Here is a 12,073-nt window from a genome sequence, read left to right as displayed (position 1 = left end):
CTTCTTGAATGTTGCTGGTTACATGATTTTTTGTTTTGCTTACATGTTAATTATTAGTTGACTTACCGGCTTGCTTGGTAGTTGGTATTATCTTAGTAATGACATATTTGTCATTATTTTTTTGCTCTGCATTGTTTGCATGACCTTTACTACATATAAAAATTGAACATTAATTTGTGTTTGCCACTTAAGATCCACCTAGCGCTTTTAACAATCTTGGTTCTGATAGTAAAGAGTACCACTTTGTTGATAATATTTAATCTGCTACTAGCAAATAATTATAGGAGTGTGGAGATTGATTTAGTATTTTCACTATGATGGTCCTGATTTTGATGTTTGATCTTTGTTGTGAAACAACATAACAATTGCTTGTTTGCTTGTTGCAGAGCTGTTCTAGACCACAGTGTAGGGAAAGACCTTCCTTCCGTCTATGTCAAAAATTTTGAGTCTTTGCCTGGTAGAGGCCTTTTTGCGACATTGACCAGCATCAAGGTAGTGTACACTACATCACATCCCAAATTGCATGAATTTTATAGGCGGTCATTCATGTGCATGTGAATGTGTGTGTGTGTGTGTGTGTGTGTGTGTGAGAGAGAGAGAGAGAGAGAGAGAGAGAGAGAGAGAGAGAGAGAGAGAGAGAGAAGGACCACCTATCTATATGAACCGCAAGTCCACATGGATTGGGTGCCATATAGGTGTAGAGCACAAAATTCTAATAACTGTTAAATAAAAAAATTAAAAGAAGACTTGAATTGTTGATCAATTCATTTTAAATTTTGGAGTTCACCGACCATTCATTTTTGAAGCTTTGGTCAGTTAAAAAATAAACTTTTTAGAACTTATCTAAACTATGAACCCTAGAGGGTTGTGGTGTCATTTAGGCCAATGTAGCAATCCATGAGACCCAAAAATGAGGACCTCGGTCCAGCTCTATGTAGGTTCTGTTGACTCGAGAAATATAATTCAAGAAATAACACACTATCTAGACCATGTAAACACAAAATCTAATGGTTGGAAATTATCCTCGAGATAAGTATCACAGAAATATGTGTTATCGGGATATGCATAGAATCCCAACCGTTGGATTTTGTGCTTACACGGTTGAGATCTTGTGTTATTTCTTCAGTCAATGGAACCTGACCCATATATATATATGAGATGAGGTTTATGGACCAAAGGACCACCTATCTACATGGACCACATGTCATTGTGGTACCCAAAAACATGATCGGGTGCTACATGGTTATAGAGCATAAAATTCTAAGAACTTAAAAAAAAAAAAAGAAGAAGACTGGCGTCCATTATAAAAGTCTTAGATTTGATTAAAAAAAACATTTTTTTTAGAATTTTCTTTTTGGACCTAATCTAAACCATGGAATCTAGATGGCTAAGGTGTCATTTGGACCAATGTGGCAGTCCATATGGCCCAAATGAGGACCTTGGTCCAGGCTCTACATGGTCCCTCGGTCCATGCAACCTTTTCACTATATATAATTATCCAATGTTCAAATATTTATGTTAAACTACTTTGTTGCACTGGATTTTTTTCCCTTTTAAGATTTGCTTGTAGTACCTGGAAAACAATCTGTTATTTTATGCTTCTTCTATCTGAATTCATACGCTTCTAGGTTCTATCATATTAGTTGCATGCTAGTCAAGAAGGCTTCTCTGATAATCATAGGACAGCTGTAGCTAAGATTTTCTCCACAAATGAATTATATGTCTGCATACCTTCATCAGTTAGCCACTGAATATAGCACACAAGAATTATCATGAGGCTGTAGGTGGTCTTTGTTGAATATGCTCAAAACATCTCATCCTAACGAAGCAGAAGCGAATAAAATACTTGATTGCTCAAGGAAGAATGAGCTAAGTCTCTTGAATCTACAAGAGAAAAAAAATTCAAATCTAGAAACTAAAATTCTGGAGCAAAGTCTATGTAATTGATAATTGAAATTAATTACAATTCTCTAGGAGGCCTCTATTTAAAGGGCTCTGTCTCAGTGGTTCGTGAAATAACTCAATTGATTCGGTAATGTGTTAGGCGGTTATTGGGTTGTCAAACATGGGGTGGTAAGAAAAATCAAAATGGAATCTCAGAGCACAAGTTACTCACTGTGATATGAGATCATTTGACTTGTTGAGCTTAAGGTCTAAGGCCCATGAGGTGTTAGTCAAGGCCACAAGTAAGGATGCGAGTTCTCATGGGCCGAGGGCTTGAGGCCTTCAAAAGCTCTAGGTGAGGTGGGCTTAAATTGGTGGCAAGGCCCATCCCATAAGAAATGGGTCATGAAGCAGGGGTCCATTGTGAGGGTCAGGAGAGACACGTAGAGGTGATGTGCAACATATCGAGGCGATCTTATGTCTCTGATACCGTGTGGTTTGAGGATGAGAGCTTTGTTGGTGGTTCAATGCAATTTTCTGCATGTATCTTTAGATTGGAATGCTTGGATGTGTTATTTGTAGGATTTAAATATGTTTCTGTAATAGTCTTTGTCTTCTACATGATGTTATTGTCCTCTCAAAGTGTATATTTATATTCATGGTCCACCTTATTTTTCTCTGCAGTAACCCGAACTGCATTCATTTTTATTTTGTTATAGTCAGGAGTTGGAAGCAGTGAGCTGTTGAAGGCATCACTTGGTTCTGTGGATTACATCAGGTCGCTTTGTAGATCCGAGGATGAGTCAAAAAAGATAGGGGAAGCTGTGAGCACATCTGCTTATGGAAGTGACTTTGTTCATGCAGCTCTTTCTGTCAATAAAAAGGTGGATTGTCTCTTAACTATAATGGTCATGATAATTTAGCAGTTTTTATTTACCCATAAAAATGTAAACTACCAGTCTTCTCTGATTTTATTTTGTAGTAGTTCTGTAGAAAATTTAGCCATAGGGAATAATATAGGGCTTTTTTGAATGTGAAAACATCTTATGAGAAGCATTCCTTCTAACTCATTTCCAAAGTTGCTTATAGCAAAATATTCTCATTTTCACTTGGTCCAACATGAAATTTAACCAATAGTTTCATTTTGTAAATATTTTGGTGAATGGAGAATTTCTATTGAAATATTCAAATTTTAGGTATAAAACTGCAAGATTTCGGCGGATATATTTTCATGAATGACCAATATATATATGTTTCAGGAACAGGATCCTGTGACTCATGAAAGAAAACATGATCCCAACCATTTAATACAAAATCCAACGGTTGAGATTTATCCTCGAGATCAATACTCTGAGATGTGTGTTGTGGAGATACGTATAAATCTTGGCCATTGGATTTTGTGTTTACATGGCCAGGATCATGTGTTTTCTCATGAGTGGAGATCCCAACCCTATATATATCTATATATATATTTGTATATTGAAAAAAATTTGAATATAAAAAGATATTATAAATCTTTGTAGAGAAGACTTTTAAATTGCAGGTATTAGTAATATTCCCTAAGAAAAAAATTCATATAAAATTTCATATTGATTAGTTAGGTTTCGATATCATCAAATTTTGATGTATTCAAACATACTATTACATTCATATTGGCACACAATCATCCATGTTTTAGTTTGTTGCATGTAGTAGTAATTTATTCATATATATTTTAAAAATTAAAAATATAATAACATGTTTAGTGCGATACTAAATAGTTTCTTCATTTAAGCAAGTTTTTTACACATTAAGCAGCATATAGTTAATGTTACTTTATTATTGTTGTCATTCTTTGTAGAGTACTATTGTTTTGTTAATTGTATTATTAGGGTGTGTTTGAAAAGTGAAAGTTGAACGTGAGAGTTGGCAACTCTCGCAAGTTGCTAAAGATTGTGTTTGGAAGAGGCTCAACTCATGTGAGTTACCAACTCTCCAACTTCCTAAAATTGGAGCATTTAAACCTTCACCCTAAGAGGTGAAAGTTGGCAACTCTCTCTCATCGCTTACTTTTAGTCTTATGGTAATCAAGAAATAAAAGGTAATAAATTAAAAAATAAAGTCTATACTACTATTTTATTATATAATGAGAAAAGGAATGTAGTAATAATAATATTAATACTATTTTAATAACAATAAAAGAAAAAAATGAAAAAAAAAAAAAATAATAAATAAATAAAGATATTGTCTTCAACCTCAATATTGATGTAGGAAGTTGGATTTTTTTTAAAATATTTTTTTCGATCTCCAAATGGTGTTGGAGTTCTATGCAACTCCATGGTAAATTCTTGTGAGCAACCAAATACAAAAGTTATAATTAACTCTCGCTGTTAACTTTCAAAAGTTGAACTTTTGAAGGTCCAACTCTCACTTTTCAAACACACCCCTCAATTTTCATTTTCACATTTCATATGGTTGTTTATTGTATTTTGATGACTTGATAATGCCTTCTAATGTATATTTTATCATTTTCCTTGGGTTTAATGAAAATTTTCTCAATATTCTGACATTTCCATCATTTCTAAAAAAATTATTAATTTCCACGCTGATAAAAAAAAATTTCACGAAATATTTCCATTCCAGCTTGAACTCTTGGCAGGGGTCATTCTAAGCAGTGAACAGCTTGAACTCTTGGCAGGCAATAGGCATTAGTTTCTCTGCATGGAGCAAAAGTATTTGACACTAGTATAGAAAACCTAGATTGTTGGAAGGGCCTGAAGGAATCAATGTGTTAATTTGATGTATCCAAATTTCTTCCACTCTGTGAGGTCAAATAAATGTTAGTAGGGGGTGGAGCATATGAATTCCCAATGGACAACCATACAGCATCTTTTAAAACAGATCCTGTCAGAGCAGATAAACTTTCAAATCAGACAAACGAAAACTTGTTCACCATACCCCTCCCTATAGACAAAACCAAGTTTATAAAAAAAGAAAACGGTTTTTCCATAAGTCCTAATACCTTCTACATGACATTGAAGGTACTACTTCAGTAGAGATTTAGCTCTCTCCCCTAACCTTCTCAAACCAAGAGCACCATTACTTCTTAGGTTTCCAAATGTCTTTCTTCTCCATTAGAGTAACTTGTGCTTGATTTCTCTTCCCTCCCATAAGCATCCCTTTGGAATTTTTCATGTCTTTTGGACATAGTTGCTGGATGATACTGGTAATCCTAGATTTGCACAGTGGATTTGCCAATCCTCCTACCACTAGAATAAATATGACTTTTTGCATTGTTAGTTTCTCTCTCTCGTTTTTTTTTTCACAAATCTTTCAATTGCCTCCAACTTTTCGATCTGAAAAAATAAAAATAAAAAACACCTCAAGAGTTATCCAGTTCAATTATTTCGCATTGAGCATAACCTCCCCCCCCCCCCCCAAACACACACACACACACACAATTTTTCTATTGTATCCTGGACACTCCTAATGCCAAATAAGACAATTCACATTATTTTGGTGATGTCAAATTCCATGTATGCTAAATTGTTTTTTTTTTGTTTTTGTTTTTTGTGTGCAGGTAACACTGTTCCATTTTGAGGATAAGCCCAGACATGGTGTTGTAGATGTCATAGCTACGTTAAAAGATCAAGCAATGCTCCGTGTAATGATGTTAACTGGTGACCATGAGTCAAGTGCACAGAGAGTAGCAAGAGCCGTGGGCATCAATGAAGTGTACAGCAGCCTCAAGCCCGAGGATAAGCTTAATCAAGTGAAAAATATTTCAAGAGATACGGGTGAGACTCTGAATCTTCAGTGAAAACTGTTCATTATATTCAGCACACTGACCTAAGATTTAGGATTTTAGTTTGATGTATGACTGAAATGTCAAATTGTCTGCTAGTTTATCTTAAATCTTACTTTTTGCAGTTGCCAATATTGATGCCTCCTGTCACAGTCCCAACTATTTAAATTCTCTTATTGATGTGATCTAGATCGCATGAACAAAGTCAATAAGTGATCTGCAACTAAGTTTCCTCCATTATATCTCCAAGATGGTTAGATGACTGATCTTTCTTTCTTATCTACTGAAGTAGAGCACAAAAACTTAGTGATAGGATAGAATTTAAGCAAGAGGTATTATATTGCCACACCAACTTTTGCTAACGCCACTCCAATTCATATGTAAATCACCAAAGAATTAGCACACACCTTGGGGTGGTGTTCGCAAAAGTTGGTGTGGCAATAAAAGCTCTCCTAGGCAATCCTTGCCGTTAACTGATAGGTAATTGCCTCTTCACTATAAATGCAATACTACATCCAAAATGCAAATGCCAACATCATGCTCTATTTGTCGTCTCGGAACAAACTTTGAGCATTTGTTGAAATCTAAGTCCTTGTATCCCAATTCTTAGGTCTAGGACAGTATGCAATCTCAGCCACTGTGACCTAGTATTTTTTTTAGAATAAGCTGTTGTATTATCCAATATTAAAGTAGAAGCCCAATTTAACTTTAATATGTTACTATTGTGTATAAAACTCTCTTCCATCTTCTTGACTGCTTTTCATGAACTCATCTGTGACGTAATGCTGGATATTTTTCATTGCTGTTGCTAATGCTTTATTCTTCATCTGATTATCATGTTTACAATTATGTTTTACATTGATGTCTCTTTCTTTTCTCCCATTCACATCCTCTAGTCTATATGCCCCGCAGTAGTTTTTTGTAAAGGGTGTGTTTGATTGGACATGGAAAATGGGTTGGAAAACCATTTTCAATGTGTTTGATTGCATTTTTCCCATGGAAAATGGATTTCCACCCTCCAAAAATCTAACAAAAGCTGGATTTCATTTTCCCACATATACTCATGGGAAAATGAAATTCCCCTCAATTTCCATCCCCAAATCAAAACCCTAATCTCTATTCTCCTTCTTCTTCTTCTCCTCCACCAACACATTCAACCCTCACCCTCTCCGTTGCCACCACTGTTGTCGCAGGCCACATCCTCCTCCTCGTCCTCTCTCTCTTTCTCCTTCTTCTTCTTCTTCCTCCTTCTCAAATGTTTTTTTCCCCTAATATTTTTTAGATGCAATCAAACAATGGAAACTGATTTTCCAACCCTACCCATTTTCCATGGACTTCAAAATCCATGGACGTTGACTTTCATGCAATCAAACAAACCCTAAATGACCATCAATAGACAATTGACTTTCCTGTCTTCCCACTCTATAGAGGGACAAAAGAGTATGTATGGCCTCTGGTAAATTTGAGGATTCCCTATGATTGGTGTTATTGATCTTCATTTATATTAACATTAAGTTGACCATGAGATCATCTAAATACTTCCCCAGGCCCTTTGTCTATTTTATCTTTTTTAGGGGTTTCTTCTTCTTCCTTGGGTATTTTAGTAATCCCTCCCCCCTCCCCCTGTCAACAAATGCAAAATTAGGTCTTCATCATTTGAGTTTTAGTCAAACAACTTGTCTTGGATAAAAACACCAAAATGCCCTCATCTTTATTCTCTCTCCCTTATCCTCAGTTGTTTCTCTTCTATCTCCCTTCCTCTTGTGCCTCTTCCTCCCGATCAGTTTTTGTCTTTCTTCTCTCTATTGCATATCTCCCTTCTCTCCCTCTAATTCTTTCTCTCCCAAAAACGTTGCAGCAGTTACCTTAAAAGACGGTCAATGTTGTACTCTACTTCGACTTGGAATAAAGAGTATGACAGCCCTTAAAGGTCTTTATTTTAACAAATAGTTTTCTTATTCCCCTTGGAAAGAAACAACTCCAATTGAGGCAAAAATAACGGAGAGAAGTTTTGAATTTTGAGGGAAGGCTGAAGATGTCGTGGATTCCTTGAAATATGCAATGGGCTCAGTCTATTTATGCATCTTCAGTTCTGGAAAAACCATCTTTGTTCCTGAAATATATTGTATGCAACAATTTTTCAACATGAAAACCAAAATAATTATTGAAAACTTTACACCTGCATCTTTAAAAGAGCAAGTAAAGGTACAGGGCATACAAGGGGTAAATTTTACATGCAAGAACGTGTGAGAAACTTCGGGGACAAAATTTCTGATTCAACAAAAGTTAAATTTCAAGGACAAAATCTTTCACAGGTTAAAGTGGTAACATCCAAAATGAATTCTGACGGGGAGTTACACAAAGATATGGGGCACAGTGGATAATTTTCATTGTGGGTCTTAGTGAAATAAATGTGTGCATAAAAGGACTTAAGGCTTATGAAAATTTTGAGGATTGAAGACGTGGGAATCTCCTCAAAATTCTACCATCCATGAGCAGGTATCTCCTTGGTCGAAGTAGAGTAAAACTATCACTAGAGGGAGGAGAGGACAATGAGAGGAGAAACTCAACCATCCATTAGCAGGTATCTCCCTGGGTGAAGTAGAGCAACACTATTTGTTTGCTTTCTCTCTCACTAGAAAGATGTGTGGGATGTGAGAGAGATGATGAGAGAAATTTGGTATTTTATCTCAGTCAATGCTTTGACTAAAAGTCAAAGGTGGAAAACGTAATCTTGCATTTTTTTTGCAGGGTGTTTTTTATATTTTATCACTAAGATACCCTTTTTTAGATGGATTAAGTGTTAAAAAAGCTTACTAAGTTACCCTTCTTTTTACTAAGATACCCTTTTTTTATTTATTGAATTAAGTGTTATTTATTTAAAACTTAATGTATCCATAATTCCATATAATGCATTTTACAATATGTAAACTGAAAATTGCAACATAGTTTACAGAAAAAAAAAAAAGGATAAAACAATTGCCTCCAAAATACTCGTTACAATTCCTTGTGCCAAGAGTTGTAAGCTGCAAGTCCTATGTACTTCCCTACCACTTTTGTATCAGTTATAACATTGAGAACGGGAACTTCCATTAATAGAGGACATGGATCCGGATAGAATAGAATGGAGGATCAGGATTAGTTTAGCCAACCCCAAATCTTTGGGATAAGGCTTAGATGATGATGATGGTAGTGATTTCATTTCTACATGTATTGCCCAGGATTACTGGATATCTTTTTTCATATTTATATCTGTATGCTGTGATTCCATTTTCCATTCATATGCCCAAGGTTGAGATCAAGAGCTTATACATGAGTAAGATACACTCTTTGAATATAGATATATGTAGGGATTAGAAGTTTTTTCAAAATAGTGGTTAGAAGTTTCGGAATGGGCTGATTTTTTGTGAGGATGATCTCTATGGTGAGGAGATCATCCTCACCAAAAATCAGCTCATTCCGAAACTTCTTACCTTAGTTTACAAGTTGACGAATCGTAGACCATCCGCTTTTTGTAAACCACTTTTGATGGGGATAAATGTTTCAGAATGGGCGAGATTATCCTCACAAAAGATCAGCCCATTCCGAAACTTTAGACCCATATAGAATGAAATGTTTGGACCTTGAACAGTGTCCTATATATATATTGGCCAGCTTAGTTTCATCTCATAGTTAATTTATCTGAGCAAGTTCTGTAACATTTTCACAGGGGGAGGTTTGATAATGGTAGGTGACGGTATTAATGATGCACCCGCACTTGCTGCTGCTACTGTAGGTATTGTGCTTGCTCAGCGTGCCAGTGCAACTGCTATAGCAGTGGCAGATGTGCTGTTGTTGCAAGACAATATTTCTGGTGTGCCATTCTGTATTGCTAAAGCCCGTCAGACAACTTCACTGGTATTCATTCCGTCATTGACCATTCCATTGCAATTTGAGTTATTATTGTGGCCGATGCTACTTGTGGTGTTCATTTATATGTTAATGTACTTGCAGGTCAAGCAAAGTGTGGCACTTGCTCTTACATGCATAGTCTTTGCCTCTCTTCCATCTGTCTTGGGTTTTCTCCCACTGTGGTTGACGGTACGCTCAATTATATACATATTTTCTTTATGTGTAATTTTGATTCTCCATTTGTCTTGGTAGTCTGTTTTACTATGTGGGTGTGAATCTCAACCCTTCACATATTTTCTTTACTTTTAACTGGGGTGCCAATAGCAACTCTCTTAGTTTTCTACAGAGTAAATTTTAGGGGTAGAACACATAAGAATGTTAAATAATTTATTTTCTCGTCTATTGCTCTTTTCTTTCTTTTCATTGCCTCTCTTTCTTAGCCAATCTAGTGCATTCACGATTACTCTCATTTGTAGGTTCTTTTGCATGAAGGTGGTACCCTTCTTGTTTGTCTAAATTCAATTCGTGCTCTAAATAATCCCACGTGGTCCTGGAGGCAGGATCTCCAACAAATTCTCGACAAATGCAAGTCTTCAATAGCTATGCTCACAAGGAGACCTCCAACCACAAGCACCATCCAGACTGCATCCCTGTAACTTTTATTCTCTTTGTGTTTTAATTGTCAAGCCCTTTTATTCATGACCAATTTGCAAGCAATGTCGAACACTGGAGTTGAGGATTAAAAAAAAAAAGGTTAAAATGTCGGAGTATTTTCTTGACTTGAAGAGAGGTATTATCAAACGGTATCATAATCCCTTTTTCAAAAAAAACTTCACTACATTTATTCTCTCTTAAAGCATGTATAAATATTTGGTTGACAACATTTAGAAAACAGATTGGTAGTTAAATGGCAGAAGTTATTTATTTATTTATTTTTCTGCTGACAGTTTCTTTTGATCTCCCATGACCCTGTCTTGAATCTTGATGTTGAGATAGCGGGAATGTTCTACTTGACCTGCTGATCCTGTTCCAGAATCTTACTCACTTTTGATTATAAGTTAGTTAAATTTAGTTTCGGTGATGCTATCGCTCCCAACATCATGCCATTTTTCGATGATCCCAGTAATAAGGGTCCAAGCACAGTGTCGGTGTCGGGCTCCAGACTTACTATTTCTTTTAATGAGCTTATTCTCTCTTTGTCATGGAAACTACGTAAGGGTTGTCAATTATTGGATGAGTCTCAGATAGAGGCACACGGAGCCTAAATATGATATGAGATCCTCCATCTATGTAAAACCCTTAAAGTAACCAGTACAATAACTTAAGGGAGCTTATATTGCCACACCAACTTTTACTAACGGCACCCCAATATATGTACTATTTCTTTGGTGCTTTACATATGAATTGGGGTGCTCTTATCAAAAGCTGGCATGGCAATAGAATCTCTCTAAAAGTTAAGGTATTTTATTATTCTCAAAGATTTTTTTTTTTGGTTTTTTGTTTTTTTCATAATAAAAGTATGATAGATGAGTAAGAGGAGTTGAAGGGCTTCCATCAATCAAAACATGAGTAACGGTTACAAGTAGTTATAACAAGATAGATTATGAGAGATGTGGTTAGTTAGTTGGATTGAAGAGAGTTGGAGTTATGGAGAAGGTTAGGGGAAGAAGAGGTATTCATTTCGTATTCCTCCACTACTTTTTTATCCATTTTTTGGTTGTCCAATTGTTTGATGTTGATTTTCTTGGTTATAGTTTGATCTCATACCTAATCAGTCAATGCATTATTAGCCGTTAAGGAACGTTACTTGTATTCAATTATTATCGAGAGAACTTATATTCGCACACCAATTTTTTTTACAACACCAAATATAGAATTAAATGAATTGAAAATGAGATTTTAATTATCTATTATCACGGCTTGTGTTGCTAGATTCGTTCCTATTGGATGGAACGGTATATTGTTTTGAAGCAAATCAGTTTATAGTATAATTTGTATTGGGTTCGTGGAATACAACAAATCATGTACTAACCAAATTGCTAACCCAATTATTTTGGTTTGTTGAATTAATAGTGAAGATACAATGTACTTTAATTTTTGTGAAATTCGATTATGCCTAACATTGATCTGAGGTCTTCATTTGAGCTATGGATTGCCACTTTAATCCAAATGGCACTTTCAAATCTCTAGAGTTCATGATTTAAATTAGGTTTAAAAAGATGTTGAACAAATTTTTAAGCCAACTGAATTCTCAAATTTAAAATCCAAATTCAACAGTGAAAAAAATGTATTTTTTCTTAAAGAAAGTGTTGTGCTTTGAACCTTTTTGTAGCATGCAATCATATTTTGGATGTTCAATCCATGTTAATTGATGATTATTCCGCCATATAACTCAATTTCATTTCAAAGAGAAGTAATAAATCATTGTCTAAAGCACCAATGTGGTACCTGAGAAAGAGACTGCCCCAGGTCAGATTTACAGTAAAAGTTCAATCGGAATCAATTAATTCATAA

The 12,073-nt window shown here is 35.4% G+C and overlaps 1 protein-coding gene across 2 annotated transcripts in view; it reads left to right on the top strand.

Annotated features, from left to right (window-relative positions):
* Positions 1 to 10,501, top strand: part of HMA1 (heavy metal atpase 1) — a 28,861-nt gene extending 18,360 nt beyond the window's left edge. For both annotated transcript variants that reach the window (XM_086439580.1, XM_086439579.1), the window contains 6 exons: positions 387 to 492; positions 2,604 to 2,768; positions 5,444 to 5,660; positions 9,378 to 9,565; positions 9,662 to 9,748; positions 10,036 to 10,501. In XM_086439580.1, coding sequence (XP_086295706.1) covers positions 387 to 492; positions 2,604 to 2,768; positions 5,444 to 5,660; positions 9,378 to 9,565; positions 9,662 to 9,748; positions 10,036 to 10,215 — 943 coding nt within the window. In that variant the 3' untranslated portion in view covers positions 10,216 to 10,501. The remainder of the gene's footprint in view (positions 1 to 386; positions 493 to 2,603; positions 2,769 to 5,443; positions 5,661 to 9,377; positions 9,566 to 9,661; positions 9,749 to 10,035) is intronic.
* The last annotated feature ends 1,572 nt before the right edge of the window (positions 10,502 to 12,073 follow it).

This window comes from Akebia trifoliata, chromosome 4 (genome assembly GCF_017979445.1).
Source record: "Akebia trifoliata isolate Shusen 1 chromosome 4, ASM1797944v1, whole genome shotgun sequence".
Taxonomy (NCBI): Eukaryota; Viridiplantae; Streptophyta; class Magnoliopsida; order Ranunculales; family Lardizabalaceae; genus Akebia; species Akebia trifoliata.
The sequence above is the reverse complement of the archived record's forward strand: the minus strand, read 5'-3'. Positions and strand labels throughout refer to the sequence as shown.